At 38.1% G+C, this 19,199-nt stretch overlaps 1 protein-coding gene across 2 annotated transcripts in view; it reads left to right on the top strand.

Annotated features, from left to right (window-relative positions):
• The window catches only part of LOC119789802 (F-BAR and double SH3 domains protein 2-like), an 89,989-nt gene that overhangs the window by 51,230 nt on the left and 19,560 nt on the right, over nucleotides 1-19,199 (top strand). Inside the window, exons 9-15 of one of the 2 annotated variants that reach the window (XM_038294904.1) lie at nucleotides 322-444; nucleotides 5,235-5,330; nucleotides 7,044-7,118; nucleotides 11,948-12,064; nucleotides 12,156-12,260; nucleotides 15,130-15,219; nucleotides 15,296-15,358. In XM_038294904.1, the coding sequence (XP_038150832.1) occupies nucleotides 322-444; nucleotides 5,235-5,330; nucleotides 7,044-7,118; nucleotides 11,948-12,064; nucleotides 12,156-12,260; nucleotides 15,130-15,219; nucleotides 15,296-15,358 (669 nt within the window). The remainder of the gene's footprint in view (nucleotides 1-321; nucleotides 445-5,234; nucleotides 5,331-7,043; nucleotides 7,119-11,947; nucleotides 12,065-12,155; nucleotides 12,261-15,129; nucleotides 15,220-15,295; nucleotides 15,359-19,199) is intronic. The other variant, XM_038294905.1, reaches the window with a different exon arrangement.

Raw genomic sequence — 19,199 nt, 5'->3', positions numbered from 1 at the left:
TCCAGTCTTTTCCCTCTGCCTCAAGCTTTCTCCTCTTTGTTGGTCTCGTCCATTTTGCTGCTCAAATCTCAAATGCATTTTGTTTACAGACAGCATACAAAACATGGACGTAGACGTACACATGCCTCTGCATCAACAATGAATGTTCCATATACATGAGACATTTTAAAGAGTGATGAGCTTCCTGCAGGGATAAACGATTAAATGCAGAGATGCAAATAAATAATTAACTAAACCCTAATGTTTTTTAGCCCCTCATATAAGATATTGTTAAATTATATTAATTATACCCTGTTGTCCTTGCCTTTGTCTGTTATCCAGGCTTTAGATGGGAGAATCTACGAACATGTGAAAGACTACCTGCTGGCTCTGTGTCGCACTGAGCTGGAGGCCTCACAGGCTACCCACAGCACCTTCCAGTTCCTTTTAGAAAAATCCTCCAGGGTGAGTCAGATTACTTTGAAAGTTAACTTGAAGAAAAGAAGATATGAGCATGTAACTGCTTCATGAAAGCTTCTTATCTCTATAATATATTTACCTGCGGAATTAATGATATTGAGTTTTTATTTGGACTAACATGAGTGGATTTTTATAGTCGTATTTAAATCCAAACTCTGTAAAAGTCAGATGTTCAGCATGGGCGGCTGGGTTTAAATGTTGTTTTCACATAGAAATATAGACCTCCTGTCTATAGCAAATATCAACCGCAGAGGAGAATAAACTGGAAGATGCCTGCAATAAAGTGCTTTAGATACCCAAAAAATTACATATTTTTTGTTTTGTGTCCTGTTTTGCCAATATAGATCTGGGAATAGATGTCCCAGGGCTAGATGATGGCCCAAAAGCTTTGCTTTCACGTACATTATGACTGCTAAATAAAACAAAACAACAAAAATAGACAATACAGAAGATACAGTAATAACTAGAGTTCTGCTTCCACTGTAGCTGCAGCTTAGTTTTTAGTATTAGTGTGTATCTGTGAACACCTGAACCAAACCCCCAATAAATTTTTTTATCATCCTCAACAACTTCTCATATTTAAGAAAACTTTATCAAGCCCAAAGATGAAAAAAAAAAGTCCTACACTATATTGCCAAAAGTATTTGCTCACCCATCCAAATTATTGGAATCAGGTGTTCCAATCACTTCCATGGCCACAGGTGTATAAATTCAAGCACCTAGGCATGCAGACTGTTTTTACAAACATTTGTGAAAGAATGGGTCGCTCTCAGGAGCTCAGTGAATTCCAGCGTGGAACTGTGATAGGATGCCACCTGTGCAACAAATCCAGTCGTGAAATTTCCTCGCTCCTAAATATTCCACAGTCAACTGTCAGCTGTATTATAAGAAAATGGAAGTGTTTGGGAACGACAGCAACTCAGCCACGAAGTGGTAGGCCACGTAAACTGACGGAGCGGGGTCAGCGGATGCTGACGCGCATAGTGCGAAGAGGTCGCCAACTTTCTGCAGAGTCAATCACTACAGACCTCCAAACTTCATGTGGCCTTCAGATTAGCTCAAGAACAGTGCGCAGAGAGCTTCATGGAATGGGTTTCCATGGTCGAGCAGCTGCATCCAAGCCATACATCACCAAGTGCAATGCAAAGCGTCGGACGCGGTGGTGTAAAGCACGCCGCCACTGGACTCTAGAGCAGTGGAGACGCGTTCTCTGGAGTGACGAATCGCGCTTCTCCATCTGGCAATCTGATGGACGGGTCTGGGTTTGGCGGTTGCCAGGAGAACGGTACTTGTCTGACTGCATTGTGCCAAGTGTAAAGTTTGTTGGAGGGGGGATTATGGTGTGGGGTTGTTTTTCAGGAGCTGGGCTTGGCCCCTTAGTTCCAGTGAAAGGAACTCTGAATGCTTCAGCATCCCAAGACATTTTGGACAATTCCATGCTCCCAACTTTGTGGGAACAGTTTGGAGCTGGCCCCTTCCTCTTCCAACATGACTGTGCACCAGTGCACAAAGCAAGGTCCATAAAGACATGGATGACAGAGTCTGGTGTGGATGAACTTGACTGGCCTGCACAGAGTCCTGACCTCAACCCGATAGAACACCTTTGGGATGAATTAGAGCGGAGACTGAGAGCCAGGCCTTCTCGTCCAACATCAGTGTGCAACCTCACAAATGCGCTTCTGGAAGAATGGTCAAAAATTCCCATAAACACACTCCTAAACCTTGTGGACAGCCTTCCCAGAAGAGTTGAAGCTGTTCTAGCTGCAAAGGGTGGACCGACGTCATATTGAACCCTATGGATTAGGAACGGGATGTCACTTAAGCTCATATGTGAGTCAAGGCAGGTGAGCAAATACTTTTGGCAATATAGTGTACCTCCCTTTCTGCTCTGTTTTCCTGGTAGATTTATACCTATTTTTTGTCTGATTTGTCAGATTTTCAGCAGAGTAAATGCATGGGGGATAAAAGCTATCCCGGTTCCTGAAAAACGTTTCCGCAGAGCTTAAATTTATTTTCGTTGTGCAAAAAATGCAAAATAAGGATGCATTAATTTACCGTTTAAATGTTAGCTTACGGATGCGTTGGCATCGACTTAGTTCCTAGATTTTATTAGGACAACCTTTCTAACCTACAGAGCCAAAACGCATTCTTAGTACTCCAAGTAGAAATTTGACTTGTTTACAATAGTTTGTGAAGGACTGTGAAGGACTGACTTAGACTTAGACTGAACTTTATTTATCCCTTGGGATTACTCCTTCAGGGAAATTCTGATTCCAGTAGCTTATATAGAGTACAAAGAGTTAAAGCAATATGCCATTAAAGATAAAAAAAAATATGACAGACAATATAAAAAGAGTGTATATAGTACCAAAAAAGAAGAAAAAAAGAAAAGAGTTGTAACGTCCTGGAATATGTTTCCCTTATATATAAAAATATCTGCACACTAGAGAGCTAAGGAAAGACTACATAGTAGTTGACTTGGGTTATTGCACTTGCACTGCAGAGACGTACTGACCAAATAAATAAACAGACTACACAGTAGTAAACAACAAAAAACTAAATTTCAAGTATATCTCGTGAATCATAATCTTTACAATTACATAAAGTAAAAACACACAAAAAAACAACACAAGTGTAAATAAATCTATAAGTATACATGTCTGATATTTATTTTTTTAGACGTATACCGTATTTTCACGACCATAAGGCGCACCGTACTAAAAGGCGCAGTCTCAGTTATGTGTCCCATTTCTGTATTTAACACACACATAAGGAGCACCGGACTATAGGGCGCGTTTTTTATATACAGGTACATGTCCTCTACTACCTTTAAATACCTCTACTGCGTATTTAAAAATACAGCGGGGGCAAAACTGAGTATGACTGTGCTTTATTCATGTATTTATTACAAAGCGCTGTGATCACTCCTAAATTAACTTAAAATCCTGAAACCTGCCGACGGAATTTGTTGGCTTTTATTACCGGTATCCTGGTGCCTGCAGTTTAAATTATTTAGATGAAAAACACCTGCCAGCCACCGCGGTGAACCCGGAGGCTGCCCAGCCTAGAGGCTGCTGATGAAGGGATTTCTACTGTCGGTGCACCGCTGGTATGTGGGGGTCTGAGCGCCTCCGACAGAAATAGATAATCTGGATGAACTGACTGCAATTATAAAGTTTTCAGGTGGACTTTCTCACTTAAAAACATATTAAAACTACTTTATTCCCACTGATCACAGCAAATATAGCTGCAAGATTTAGATTATTTAGATGAAAAAACACCTGCCAGCCACCGCGCTGAAGAGGAGGAGACCCGCCCAGAGGCTGCTGTTGAATTAAGTTTTCAGGTAGAAAAATAGAGCGGGAGCAAAACTGAGTATGATTGTGCTTTATTCATGTATTTATTACAAAGTATTAATCAAACCCATCAAAGTCATCATCCTCTGTTTCTGAATTAAACAGGTGCGCTAAATCAGACATGCCCATTTCCCCTTCTGCGCTGTCAGAGTCACTTTCCGTGCAGCGCAGCTCCTCAGAAATAATGCCTGCTTTTGCAAAAGCTTGAACAACAGAGCCAGCAGACACGTTAGTCCAAGCATCTGCAATCCATCCGCAAACTGTGGCGTAACTTGCCCGGCGCTGCCTTCCACTTATCCTAAAACTGTGGTCTCCGTCTGTCATCCATCACTCCCACGCCGCTCGCAGCCTTACTTTGAACGGCCGCTTCACACCGATGTCGAGCGGTTGAAGTTCCTTTGTCAGACCCCCCGGGATAACGGCGAGCACAGCGTTCATTTGATTCACCATGTTTTTCTCATCAGCTGTGAGATGGGCACGCATGGAGTCACAGATTAACAGCGATGGTGATGCGTGGAAAACACCATCTGTTCTCCTCACATACACCTCCCCCAGCCACGCTTTCATCATCTCCTCATCCATCCAGCCCTTTTCATTTGCGTTAATAACATGTCATCAGAGCGCTGTGTCTGTCTCGCTGTCAGCTCCCAGATCAGCTTCTCTGATTGGTTGATGCGGCGCGTCCAGCAGCAAAACTTCAATTTTTCCATCTCGAGCAGCAGCAGCGCGTTGGCAGATGCTTAAACGCTCCTGCTGCTCAAAACGCGCTGCGGGACCTTTTGCTGCGCCTATACGCGCGTCAACCATTGACTTTGCATGTAAACTCGCTGCTTCTGCTGCACCTGCTGGGTCCTGTTCACACCGATGTCGAGCGGTTGAACAGCGAGCACAGCGTTAATTTGTTTCCCCATGTTTTTCACATCAGCTGTGAGATGGGCACGCATGGAGTTACATATTAACAGCAATGGTGATGAGTGGAAAAAAAACACCTGGTCTCCTTACATTCAGCCACTCTTTCATCATCTCCTCAATGAGGTGGTCTCAAAAGTCGCAGTTACAACACACATAGGGCGCACCGCACCAAAGGGCGCACCGCACATTTTGAGGGAAAAAAAAGACGTTTAAGTGCGCCTTATAGTCGTGAAAATACGGTAATCCTTTTGTCCTGAACAAGCATCAAATAAATTGAACAGACATGTATTCCACTGATAGGGATGGTCAGAAATGTCCACCTTAGACCGGACGTATTAGTTGTAAAACACTCACCCTGCGTAATGTTGAATGGCTGATCTGCCATAAGGTTTTGCCGTTTCTTCCCTTTCCGTCCTCAGCCTCAGTCGGTCCAGATTACAGCGTAGTTTCTCTTGAACTCACCTGCTAAATGAAAGGATTAATAATATGCTCGGGTTTCCTCCTCAGATAATCCAGGAGTTCAACCAGCAGTTGTTCATGCAGGAGAACCCCGTGTTTCACAAGGCGCACGACTTCCAGTTTCAGGCCAGCGAATACGACGCGGTGAGAGTCCCTAACCTGCTTTGAAGATGTTTTAATGTCAGCACACAGACGGTTCTTCCTGTTTGTATAGAAACCAGTTTTCAGGAGGACTGTAACTCTGTATTGTGTTAAGCATATGAATTCCTACTTAGAGTCTGACATGAATCAGCCTCTTCTTTTACCAAACACAGCATGTCTCATATTCTTTTCATTTTTGTCTCTACTCTGATGATTATGTAGAGCTGCATTAATACCAAAGCGGCCGAGCAGCAGCTCCAATCAGTCCCACTTGGGTTTTCTTTGTACAGTGAATTTAAGATGGGAGCTCTCCAGTTAACTGGTGACAGCAGGACAGAAACACGAACCATCTCTCTGTTCTCAGCTTAATATTAAATGATATCATCTACTGGGAGCCGAACTTTTTACTTCTTTCATCTTTTCCATCATTGGAAGCTAAAGATCTTTTAAACTCAACTGGTTGTTAAGATGTTTTAGGAATTTAGTGGAATGATCAGAGAATTTGTGAATAAATCATCTGGATCTGCGCTCCTCTGGGGTCTTGTTAAGTGTTTCATGCTAACAATGAGAAATGTTTCTGTGGATAAAGTTTTTACTTCCTCTGTTGTGCAGTTATAGTATCTATTTCTGTATGAGTCACTTTGCTCTCATGTTTCTCTTCTACTTTCTGTGCCTCTGCTGCCTTCTGCCATTTTACTGACTCCTTGTCAAAACTTTTTCTTCTCTCTTTTGCCAAAGAATTCCTATCCCTTGATCTTTTTCCACATTTTTCAACCACAAATTTAACTGGGTTTTATTCTGTTCATGTTTTATTCTGCTTTCATGGGCCAACAAAAAGTGGTGCACAGTTGAAAGATGCTGGAAAAGAGATTTTGAAATTAACTTTTTAAGAATATGGTTTGAAATCGTCATCCTCCCCTTGATAATTTGATGAAACACCTGCAATAATTAAATTTAATTCCAGTTTTGTCTCTGCCAACTTTAAACGGCTGAAAAGTACATTTATTGCTGATTCTTTTTTTTTGTTTTTTGCCAAAAGCTCAGTCAGATTGGAGACTTTTTGACTCTTGCTGTAGATCCTTCATTTAGATTTGTTCTAGACTTTGACTTGACCGCTAAAAGACATGAATATGATTCAATCTAAACTCCTCCGAAGTTCCTCTGACTCTATGTTTACGGTAGTTTTCCTGCTGTAAGGTGAATCTTTAGGTCCCTTATTACCTCTAGCGGGTTTTATTCCTAGAATGCCTTTAATTTAGCCCCATTTACAAAGAAAAGCATCACCTCAGTGTGACATGGATGGAGCTTTAATGGTCTAAATGTTTTCTTTTTTTTTTTTTTTTGCAGGACAACGGAAACTTTTTAGATTTTTACTGATAACAGTTTTTCTCTCAGTTTTTCTCTGTGCCCACTTTTCAGTCAAATAAAACCCCAATAACATGTCATAGGTGTTTGTGGTTATAGCATAGCAAAATACTAAAACTTTCAAAGGGTATAAAAACTTTAGGAAAGTAGCTGTGTTTGTTGATAACAATGTTCTAACCTCTAACTTTCTCTTCTTCAGCATTTTCTAACCCTTTTCCCTAAACTCTTCTTCTCACATTAACCCCTCCCTGTCTTTGCTTGTGTGCTTTCACTGGCTGCTCTTGCGCTCGTGTGCGGGTTTGCCGATGCCTCCCATCTATGTACGTGCATCTGTGTGGGAGCGCGCTGCAGACTCTGAGCTCGGTGCCGCAGCTGGTGGACATTGAGCCGTCGCCCGTCAGTGCCATGAGAATGACCCTGTCACAGGTAGTTCTAACAGCTAGCATTCCTATCCTCATTCCTCACACAAATGATCCACTCGTTCCTGTGTTAATGTTTGCAAGAGCAAGCATTTAAATGAACCTGTCATCATCAACCTAAGGTCTGCTAACAGCAACGTGAGATTTTTGCTCACAACGAAGAAAATGAATGCCTCAATTCTAATCTGACTTTTTTTTTTTTACCTCCAAGAAAGTTTGGAGGTATTTGCAAAACAGTCAGAACGAAACACAATTTAATAGACAATTTGTTGTTAATGCAGCATTTCTTTAAATTAATTTAAACATTGAGTGTGTTTATTGATTTTATTTTGAAGGTGCTGATCTGGCTGCTGAAGCTTCTATCTGGGATCTTGATTTTTAGGCTTTATTTTACCCTCAGCTCGACAAGATTTAGTCATTGAGCAGTTTTTGCTGTAAATTATTGAAAGCTCTCCTGGAATAAACATGAAATAATGACTAAATATAATTAATCTGTCTAACATAACCTCGGCAGAAAACTCTTATTTTTACATTTAGTAGATTAATAATGCCATATGGGATTCTTGTTATTCTATCCTTTATACTATAACCTTATTTGCTGAGGCGTTTGGCATTTGGATTCAGTGTTTGGCGACACTGAATTACATGCATCAATGGAAATGTTGACTTTTAAGTTTGCCATGCACTTAAATAACATTTTCTGATCTATATCAATATTTATCTGCTAATTTCATTTTAATCATCACTTTAACAGACTGTGTTGCATCAGATTTGAAATTGTTGGTTTTTATTATATATTTGTATTCTTTCTATCCTTCCTCTGGACACCAAAGTCTATTCTGAATCTATCAAAGAAATAACACAGCAGATTGAAATGTCCTGATTCAACTTTTTTATTTCTGATACATACATATATTGCAATTCTGATAATTGACTGACATCAGAATGAATCATACATTCTTTTATGTCTTATATTATAGTGTGACTAGAAAAGGCTTGATATTACTTAGACAGAGAAGAGTCGTTTACAGCATCAGGTATAAGAACTGATCCATCTTATTCTCTAAAAAGTTAAATAAACTTTAAACAGAAACAGATAGAAGCAAAGTGTTTCTATGATTTTTCTAACATCTGATTTGTTTTTATGCAGAGCAATATAATCCAATATAATCGGACCAATTTCCAATCACTTATCAGAACATCCTTAATTTCAGAATAGCTGCAGGTTTTTCTAAATATTCTCTCGTTCATATTAGAAGCAAGAGTCCCAAACCTACTATTGGAACATAAACTTGGCTGCATGTAAACAATATTGACCATACCCCCTTCATACATTAACTGTATATAGATACACATATGTATCATAATAAATTAATCTAAAATTAAGCAAAAGAATAGTTGCTCAATAAAATCGACAATGATAACTTACTTCTTAAAGAACAGCATAAAGAAGGATGTTTTTGTACACCTAAAGCTCCAACTAAAATTATGCTTCATTCCAGTTTCTTTCAATGTCGAGATAAAAAAACCAGTCAGAATAAAAGTGCTCCTTGCTCTGCAGCAGACACTCTGGAGTCTCTGGCCCCATCTGCCTTAAAAGGAATCCATTAAAGCAGCTCTTATACAAATGATGCATTTCTTGTTCTTGATGATAAATTATATTTGTCTGGGCAAAGCTACATCTTTACTAGCTGTAGAGAGAGTATTTTTTTTTTTAATAGACTGTGTATTCTGTAAATGTTTCAATTATTATCACTGCTGCGGGTCCACGACCCAGCGTTATGGTATTTGGGGCGGCTGTTTACCCAAAACGTGATTGGAAACTAAAGTAACACGTGTGTAGGATGAGAGGATGACATAAAACACGACTCAGCACCAATAATCTACAATGAATGTTTACACTTTTAAACTGAAGCCTGAGTCAGCAGATGCATGTACAACTACTGTGTGAGCCAATGCATTTCTATCTGTTTAACCACTGTTCTTTCTACATGGAAATCCTAATGACTGTTATTATGACAGCTAAGGATTTTATGGAAGGGCAGGATAATTATTTTTTTTCTTTACTTGTTTTGATGCTAGTTATAGGGTCCTCATCAGTAATTAGTACAGAATGGTAGAGATGTGCAAAAGGCCATTATATAGATTAGTCATTTTTTTTAAATACAGAATCTACCTGTTACTTATAGAAAATAATTTGATTTGTTTTATTTAGAAGAGTAAAAGAATATTTTTATATAAATAAACAACACAGTATAAGTTCTTGTAAATTAAATGACTAAATCTGCTTTTTCAAAGGATGATTTTTTTAAATCAGAGGAACCTTTCAATTATCAATCTAGCTGACATGACAGAAGACTTAGACAGATTTCATTTGTCATTTTGTATACACAATTGTAAACAAAAAGAAATTTCGTTAGGAACAGCTCTCTAGACAATTTCAATTTTTTAAAGTGCAGCCTTGAAAAACAGTAAAAAAAAAATACATAAAAACAGTAATATAAACATATGACTGTAAATTTACAGTTCTAACATTTCAGTTTTTTTTTTTACTAATAAAATATTAAAAAATATAGTAAAATGCAATAAAATAACCCATTTTACAAAGAAAGGCAAATTTCTCTTCTTAAAAATGGGAAACACGAGAAAGCATGTTATTCAGTAGTTCAGGTGCGTGTCCTCATAAGTCAGGAAGTCCTTTACCCATTTAACAGTGCAAGTGTTTATGGGGTTTAACCAGTTAAACAACAACAATTAGATAGATTTAAACACATAAATACTGTTTTAATCTAAATCGATTTTTAAAATATCAAACATTTTTAGTTTATGGTTTAAAAATAATATAAAAAATTGTAATACCGTGACAAACAAGGCTGGATCTAAATTGTGCTAAGAGGGATGATATGGAAGTAAAAAAAAAAAAATCTGAAGCAAAAATAATGAGTTTTATCCTGCAACTGTAACAAAAATACATCGAGATGGTTTCTCTGTTTTTTTTTTTTACAGTGGATGTTTTTGTACATTTTTGTTTGCTCTTCCTTGTTAATCCTTTATCAAGCAGAAACCTCACTACAGTATGCCACCTCACCTAAGTTATTTTTAAACTGGCATAAAATGAGGTGTTACTTAAACGTTTTCTGTATCAGTATAAAGTGTGTTTTGAGTGAGCTTTACAGAACAGGTCCAAACATTTTAGCACTCTGGCAAGGAACAAAAGGGCTGACCCTATTCCTGTGGCATTGTATCTCACAGCCACTGTTCTAATCTAGAGATCTGCTTCGCTCCCTTAACTCCCCGCGAATCTCCAGCGCCCAAATGTAATTAAGCTGTAAATCTCCTGTGTAATACTTTCAGCTTCACACCTATACTTAGCGGGATTAATGTCCCAGTGTTACTGAATCAGCACTTAATTAATAAGTACAACTGGCATGAAAAGATGCAGTTAAAATATTCACTTGATGAATGTTTCTTATTAGGTTATGGGAACCCTATTTTATCTGGTTTATGGACACATCAGCAATATATCTCTGCATCCTTTGGCTCATTTCGGCTTGCTTTTAATTCTTTTTTTTTTGTCTCAAAACTAATTCAATACTTTTTATTCTTGTTTTCCAGTTTTAATAGTACATTCATAAAAGTAAGAAGCACTTACTGTAGGTTTACTGATTTTTCCGGTATGTGATGAAGCCATATTAACTGTAGCTAGGCGCACAGATTTGATCATTTTGTTTGTTTAAACAGATCAAAGCTGCACTTAAACAGAACCGGACTGTTTCTGTTCACCTCCTGCTCTGTTTCTTTGTTGTTCATGCATGCAAACACACACTCTTTCATTTTTTTTAAACACTGCCTGTTGAGTTTTAATAGCAGTTATTTTGATCTGCAGGGATAACAGCCCTGCTTTGGAACACATGCTGTATTAATTATTCGAGAAGGAAACATTCGCTCTCACATTTTCCTTCAGTTTAATTAACAGCCTCCACATACTGCAGTCACATGTCTTTAGTATCTGCAGAGCAATACACGGAATCGGAACCTGTTGACATTTCTGCTTAAATATTAAGATGTTCCAGCCTTTTTTATGGATTTTATGTTTCAAGTAATAGACTAAGCAATAGACTAACAAGTTTTGTCGGTTGCATAATTGTAAAGAGGTGGATAAAAGTGTGGTTTGCATATTTCCTCTGATTCCCCAAACCTTTAGCTTTATGCCTCTATTCCAGGAAATTTAAGTTTTTTTTGTTTCCATAATGTTTAGAGCCCAAGCTGAGTGTACAGCTGTTATTAACTCTTTCCACAGACTCCTTATTAGACTTTATATCTGGACTTTGACTAGGCCATTCTGACACATAAAACATTAACAGATCTAAAGAACTGGCTTATCTTTAAGTCTGATATTTTATGATTCTCCCAGGATCTCTAACATTGACTTTAGAACTGAACTGCAGATAATGATCATTTTACTGATCGATTAATCTGTCCATTACTATTTTCGATTAACTGATTAATAATCGGATAGAAAAAGGTTCCTGAAAGAAGTTTTTTTTTTACAGAATTAAACCTGGTGAAACTAAAACTTTTCCACTTGAAAAGTTATGGATTGAACATAACGATGGATGGAATACAAAATATTCTTCTTTTTTTCTTCAAAAGTTTGGTATAATTACTGCTCTAACATGTTTTAGAGACTCTATACTCCAGTTTACTCAACACTTGCCAAAATTGTTGACAATTTGTGAATTAATCTGATTAATTGTTTCAGCCCTAACTGACTTTATACTGAATACATGTTTGTTTATCTCTACACATGTTTGTTTGTATGGTTGTTTGCATCAGAGCCGCCAGCTGGAGTCAGAGTCAGGAACGACGGAGGAGCACAGTCTGAATAAAGAGGCCAGAAAATGGGCAACCAGAGTGGCCAGAGAGCACAAGAATATCATTCACTGCAAGCGAGTAAGGGCACAACGTGTAAAACATGTAGATATCAAACTCAGGCATGTTTATTTGAGTGTAAACTCTTCTAATAAAGATGTCTGGCTTCTAGTCTCTAGAGGACTGTGAGAGTCACGGCCTGCCTCCCACTGAACAGGGCAGACTAGACCTGGAGCTGAAGATTGAAGACACCAAAGAGATAATGCGCAAAGCTGAGGTCTGTAACTCAACTGAGAAAATTGATCCTGCTAATTTGGGATTTTTAACTTCTAATGCTCTATTGTTTTTGTGCCATAAAGGCTTTCCATTGATAATCTAGGTATTGAAAACACCAAGAAGAGCCTTTAGGAGTATGTATCCTGTTACAGATGATATGACCTGCTCCACAAACTGTTAGGAGGATCGTCTGCAACTCTAAAGCAAATAAGCATTCTGCTTACTTTAAACTTTGCTAACTTTAAACATATGGATGCAAACATAGAAACATCTTTATAACAGTTCAATCACTTTTTTTTTACCAAAAGTCTCTCTATCCCTCCATAAAAGGCCTGATAATACGGAGAAAATTAAGGATGAATAAAAATCAACGCCTGAGCTGTAAAACTTTGTGAACATATCTGAACATCCAAGGTCATAATTGTCTTTTTTAGAGACTCAAATCTTTGAGTCTGCAGAAAAATCAATTATTAATGCATTAATCCTCAGACTTAATGAGTACCCTGTGATATCTCCTGTCTTTCTTAACTGGGTTCTATCTGCTGTTTTTAGCCTCACATATCCCATTGTTTGATTTATTTATTTTTTTTGGGTTCGGGTGTTTCATATTACAAAATTCACAGTTTATGCCTAAATGTATCGTATTTTATTCTTATAAAATTAGAAATATAGGTTATGATAATTTAGCTACATGCATGAATAAACTCTACTATGAAACTACTAAACAGAATGATTTACTCCCCATTTTTCTCCTCCCATCTGCGTTTCCTAAGTCAGATTTGAGCTCCTTCTCTCTTACAGGCGGTCATTTCTTCCCCGATAAGGTCGCTGAATATTTTATGTGCTCATTTAAAACAGATGAGCTAATGACAGAGTTCTCATCTTATAATTATAAAAGCAAGACAAAGGACATTAGTTATTATCTGGATAGTGATTGTACCACCCAGCCTTTAACTAAGGTCAAGTATTAATCTTTCTAAGGTTCCTCCAGCATTGATATTGGCGTTTGGTTGGGTACAGAGAGCCGTGGAGCTGTAGTCAGAAGCTGACATGCTCAGACATTTTCCTTCTATTAATTTGTGGCTTTAATCGACTTATTCCATCCATTATTTCTAAGGTAAAACATTCATACATCTTGTAAATCAAGTATAATTTAAAAACAAGGATTTGGTGCACAGGTTTAAATTTATTCCGGATTTCCTCTAATCTCCACAGGATGAAAATGAAAGGATTAAAGGAGTCAAAAAATATAAACCTGTACGATTTTGATATAAGTTGTTTAGTAATGTTACATAATCAGTCTTTTTTTAATCCTTTTCTTAATTCTTAGAATAATAATAATTTTTGGATGAGCAGATCTTCTGTACTTAGCAATTTTATACCAGGTTGAGATCACCTTATCATCTTCAGGATCTCCATCATTATTCAAACGTTGCTGCATTTTGTTCAAATTTTAACTTCCGATTGAAGACAACCAAAAAATAACTGCACATTCTGTGATCGCCTAAAGTTTTTTTTTAAACAGCTGTACATCAGTGATGTTTTTTAACGACCTTTACATTTTCTCTATAAATGTGGGAGTTTTCTGCATCTCCATTATCAGTTTCAGCCTTAATGTGAAGCACCAAACACCATCACTGTTTTCATAACCTTATCATCTGCTATTAGGAAGAGCTTTTCTTGATGTGTTCCAGAAAACCTCTTGCAGATCCATCAAAGCCTATCCATGTTCGTTGTCTTATTGTCCACATTGTGTTATCTCTATCTGGTTTAACTGTCGTCTAAGATAAACAAACCTCTTTAGGTATATTGATGTTCTCCTCCCTCTTGAATCCTATAGGGTGGGTGAGTGGGAGGAACAGATGATTAAATTTGCCTCTGTGGTAGGCCTTTGTAAGTTGAGGCTCCCACCAAACAATTGGCCCTTAATTAAATATTAATGACAAGCAGAGTCAGATCCTGAATTATATTTTAGCCAAAATAAACCTAAATGATACGGCTGGAGAACTGATTAAAAGTATTCTTGTCATACAGGTTGAGTTTTTTTTCCATCAGAAGTTGGAATGTTATTTTTATATACAAGACACCACTGCCTCTGTATAAACCTCATTATTCTTTAAAAGCTTTATCATGTTTTTAGGTTTACCTTCACACTGCAATATTTTACAGTCCTTTTCCTCATGTTTCTGTTCCCTTTTGTGTTTTCTGCTGCTCCATCTTTCCATCTAGATTTCCACTTTCCTTCAGTGATAATAGTATTGATTACAGCTCCTCGGCCAGACTGATTGTCTGAACTGATGCTGTCCTCCCACCACCGGCTGCTTCCATTGACCCATGCTTGTTATGCAATACTGATAGTTCTTTAGAGCAGGAGTATATGGTGCTGTGAATGTCAGGATTTCAGATTTTCTGTCAGATTTGTTTGTTTGGAATTTAATATAGTGAGCTAGGTTTGATAATTTTTACCTTGTATTCATTATCGATGACAGAGAAAAATAAACATGGTGCAGTATGTCTGTATTGATTAAAGTGAGCAAGTTGGACTGGGAAATAAGCCAATCAGCTGTCAGTCTGCTCTGACAGCACTGGTGTGAAAGGAAAGAAGGTGGAACAGAAGAGTAAATGAATAAAAACAGGTTAGAAACTTAAGGATCAGAGATAGAAGAACCTCCCTAATGTCCCTATAATAGAACTAGAAATTGAACAAGTTTCATTGGGGGAAATGAAATAACAGATTCCGCTGTGATGTAACAGTAATAACGTAACAGTTACTTCTCAAAAGAAATAAAACTTTTTTAATACAAAAAGGAAATAATTGTGCAGAAAATCAAATATGTCATTATCCTTTTTATGTTTTGTTGTTTTTAAAGACAATAAAGTTGAAAGCCGAGGCTCGATTGGACCTTTTACGGCAAGTTGGAGTGGCTGTAGATACCTGGCTGAAGAGCGCTATGAATCAGGTGTGTTTTGGATCGGGAAACATTAGGTGCAATATATGTGTGTGGTTATAACCATCTCTCTCTATGCTCCTTGCAGGTCATGGAGGAGCTGGAAAATGAGCGCTGGGCCACCTACACAACCCACGATCCCTCACTGTCGGTGAGACATCAGTATAAAGTGGGGAAAATGTGCAGATGCAACCTCCTAGAACTGCCAAGATCATTTATGATTATCCTTCATTAAAAATATATTTTGTAGACTAAGATCACAGAGGGTCAGCATATGAAAAAATAGTGCAACAATCAAAATGGCTGTGAAAGTATAGAAATACTGAAACATCAAATTAAAAGAGCATGACAAAAGGATCAGAGCGAGACAATTTTCATCAACTGTTTTACAGTTTTAGAGTGGAAGTCTAGAGACGGGACACAGAGCGACTGTGGGGAGGAAAGCTTGGTAAATAAAATAAGTTTGAATTAAAATCTCTATTCTAGGCTGCCTTATAGATTGTTAAATTCACTCCTTAAAGAATCTTGGTGTAGTTTATGAAGTAAAAAGGTTGTTTTTAAAGTAGGACTTTGGTGTGATATAACTACAGATATAGAACTGATTAATGATCTTCTGCTCAGTCAGTTTTGATTTATTTGTTTGAAATCCTTATTTATTATTTATTATCTTTAAAAGTATGCTCAACTTTTGCATTGGTTCCTTAGTTCACATTATTATAAGTGTTTAAGCCTTCCAAAGCCATTTATAGGCACGTATATGATTAGATATTGCCTTTAGCGCTAGTACTCATTTTTTATGAAATGGTTGTTTTCCGGGGCCGTTTCTCCAGTCTGAAAGAATGATACTTTTCTGCAGGAGGGCAGAACAAAGTCGGAGACCTATCTATAACTTAAAAGTATACTGGAGGATTTTTGCAAATTTTTTAAAAGACCCCCCCCTCTCCACTTTAAACAAAAAAATAAATGTACATGCACAACCTGGTACCCGGAATGCCTTTTAAACGCATGCGAGAGCATGAACGAGCCCATTTCTCCTCATACACGCTCTTTTTAAATGTTTTTGTTTAAATTGCTCATACAAGCTTATATTACAAAAGAAGATTTTGAATTTTTACCCTATATTAGACTCACCACCGGTAAGTGGAAATGAAGACAAGCATGTAGGACGGCCTTACATAAACATATCACCAGAATGATTAACAGTTAGGAGGACCAATTATTTTTGATGATCCATCCTCCACTATAGCTTTAAAAAAGAAAAGTTGCTGTCACTCCTCAGATTAAGTGCAAAAAGAGTAAATTCATCTCAACGTTATCGCCCGTTGACAAAAGCAGGCGTGCTGCTTTTATGGTGCACGTACGTCAAGGTCCGGGCATCCTGGGAGTAATCGACTGAGACATGCATGAAGCAGATGAAATACTACTTTAAGCATGATATCTGATAAAGAAATAGCATTATAACATACTTAGAAGCCCAAAAAAGTGGGTTTTGCATGATATAGACCCTATAAGAAAAAGGTAATTGAAGCATTAAAACCTAAGGTTGTCCAAAGACAGAAACTCCTCAGATTGACTCTGGCCTGGTCAAAGGCCTGTCAGTTGGTAATCACCCAAGCTTATTCTCACATTGAATAAATGCACCACGCTGTCAGTGCATGTTGACAACAACAGCCCACTTTAGGAATAAGAGTCAGTTAGCCGTTCTCAGCATCAGTGAGGCTGACCTGGTTCAAAGGAAACACAACATGTGTAAGAAAGCTCCCGGGAGAAATGGTTGGCTGTTCCAGGTGTTTGATTCTGTTGCCTAAAATATAAAGCAAAGGTGGAGATGTCAGCTAGAACAGAACAGACAGGAGCTATTCTATATGATCAAAATTTCTACTTGTCCTTTCTAGAGAATGCTGACTATAGAGATGTTGTTTTATTACGGTAAATCTTTTGTCTGAAAGATGTAAATAGGATCACAATTGACATCAGTCAGTCTTCAAACAGCCAGCTGTTAATGAGGAATAGTGATGATGGTGTCCTCACATAATATCCTTTATTAAATGAGCCTTAAAGGAATAGTACACCCAAAACATGATTAGCCTTCATTTTCTACTCACCCCCATGCTGAACAACACTCTGGAGTACTTTTTTGATATCTCAAATGCATCTGGAGATCTGGGAGGCTTCTTGCTGTCTGCTGACATTCAAATAATGGAGGTCTATGGTGCCCGAGGCAGATAGGTCCATTAAAAGTCCACAAAAACGTTTCAATAGTCCTCCATACTGCTCGTCCAATGTATTCCAAGTTTCCTGAGTGGGTAGCATCCAGAATTTACTCGAAACGAAGTCATTTAGAATGTTTTTAGAGCATAAACAGTAGTGTATAGGATTTCCTGAAAGCGCGCACATGCGCGATCACGACGCTACGGAAGCCGGCAGACCAAACCAGCGCATTCAGCTCGGCAAAGAACTCATGCTCTTCCTCAACACTGAAGTCCTCAGACATTTTTCTTTCGTTGTTTCTTTCTTTGCACAGGTAAACAGCACATTTCTTCTTCTACGCTTGCATTATTGGCAGAGCAGACGCTGAATGCGCACGTTCATCTGGTTTGGTCTGCCGGCTTCCGTAGCGTCGTGAGCACGCATGTGCGCGCTTTCAGGAAATCCTATACACTACTGTTTATGCTCTAAAAACATTCTAAATGACTTCGTTTCGGGTAAATTCTGGATGCTACCCACTCAGGACACTTGGAATACATTGGACGACCAGTATGGAGGAATATTGACACGTTTTTTGTGGACTTTTATGGACCTTTCTGCCTCGGGCACCATAGACCTCCATTATTTGAATGTCAGCAGACAGCAAGAAGCCTCCCAGATCTCCAGATGCATTTGAGATATCAAAAAAGTACTCCAGTGTGTTGTTCAGCATGGGGGTGAGTAGAAAATGAAGGCTAATCATGTTTTGGGTCTACTATTCCTTTAACTTTGATAACACCTTTCAATTCATGTTTAGGTTAAAGGGATAGATATGTATGTTAATCAAGGCTGTTTATCTCTATAGCATATATTGATATTGCTTAAACACCTCAAAGAGCTTCAAATGAATGCAGATTGTGATTTAAAACCCGATACAAGAATCCATCACATTTACATTGAAGTTTTTGGTGCATTTCCTTTTACATACTTTAAAGTTAACAACAAACTAAATAAATCCTACAATTTTATATTAACATCTTTCATTTAAAAAACATCAAAGTTGTGTACAATCACAAGTGGAGTTAATTTTTTCATTGACGTTTCTTTACTTTAAGATAAGTGCTTCTTTCTGCCTTGAGGATTTACCCTTCACAGGATTTCTTTTTTCGTAGACGTGTTTGTGTCTGTCAGTCAAGGTGACTAAGCAGAGTCTGCCTGCTCCGTGGGAATCATTTGACATTCTGCTCACAGGATGCTGCAGCTCGCAACTATCAGGGGAGAGGAAAAGGGTGAGATATTGGGGTGTAGGGAGAACAGAGAAAAACGCAGGGAGAGGGAGGGAAAAATCTTGCAGGAGATAAATAGAAAGAAGTGGGGATAAGAGGTGGAGTTTCTTGCTGCGACAGAGGAGCAGCGAGGAGACGGTTACTGAAGCATGAGAAGAAAACGAGAGAAGTGGTGTGAAGAGAGGGAGAGGTGAGGTGAAAGTGTAACAGAGCAGTGACGGCGAAGGGAAAATTGCCTGCAGGGGTGAGAGAAGCGATAGAACGCCATAAGGCTGCTTTATGCTACAAAATCTATACGGCCTCCCTCTAAATACTGAGAAAGATCTGCTACAAATATATTCATATATTGTCAAAGTATTAATACTTCCTGGACTTTTTCCTCATTTTATGAACTCAAATCAAAAAGATTTTCATATGGATTTTAAGAGAAAGGCCAATAGAAGAGTTGTGCATAATTACAAACACAACATGAAAAGTGTGGAATGTCTCTCAGAGCTCCTAGTCTTTAGTCTTGTCCAT

The sequence above is a fragment of the Cyprinodon tularosa genome, unplaced genomic scaffold (genome assembly GCF_016077235.1).
Source record: "Cyprinodon tularosa strain WSP-4 unplaced genomic scaffold, ASM1607723v1 ctg348, whole genome shotgun sequence".
Lineage (NCBI taxonomy): Eukaryota > Metazoa > Chordata > Actinopteri > Cyprinodontiformes > Cyprinodontidae > Cyprinodon > Cyprinodon tularosa.
The sequence above is the reverse complement of the archived record's forward strand: the minus strand, read 5'-3'. Positions and strand labels throughout refer to the sequence as shown.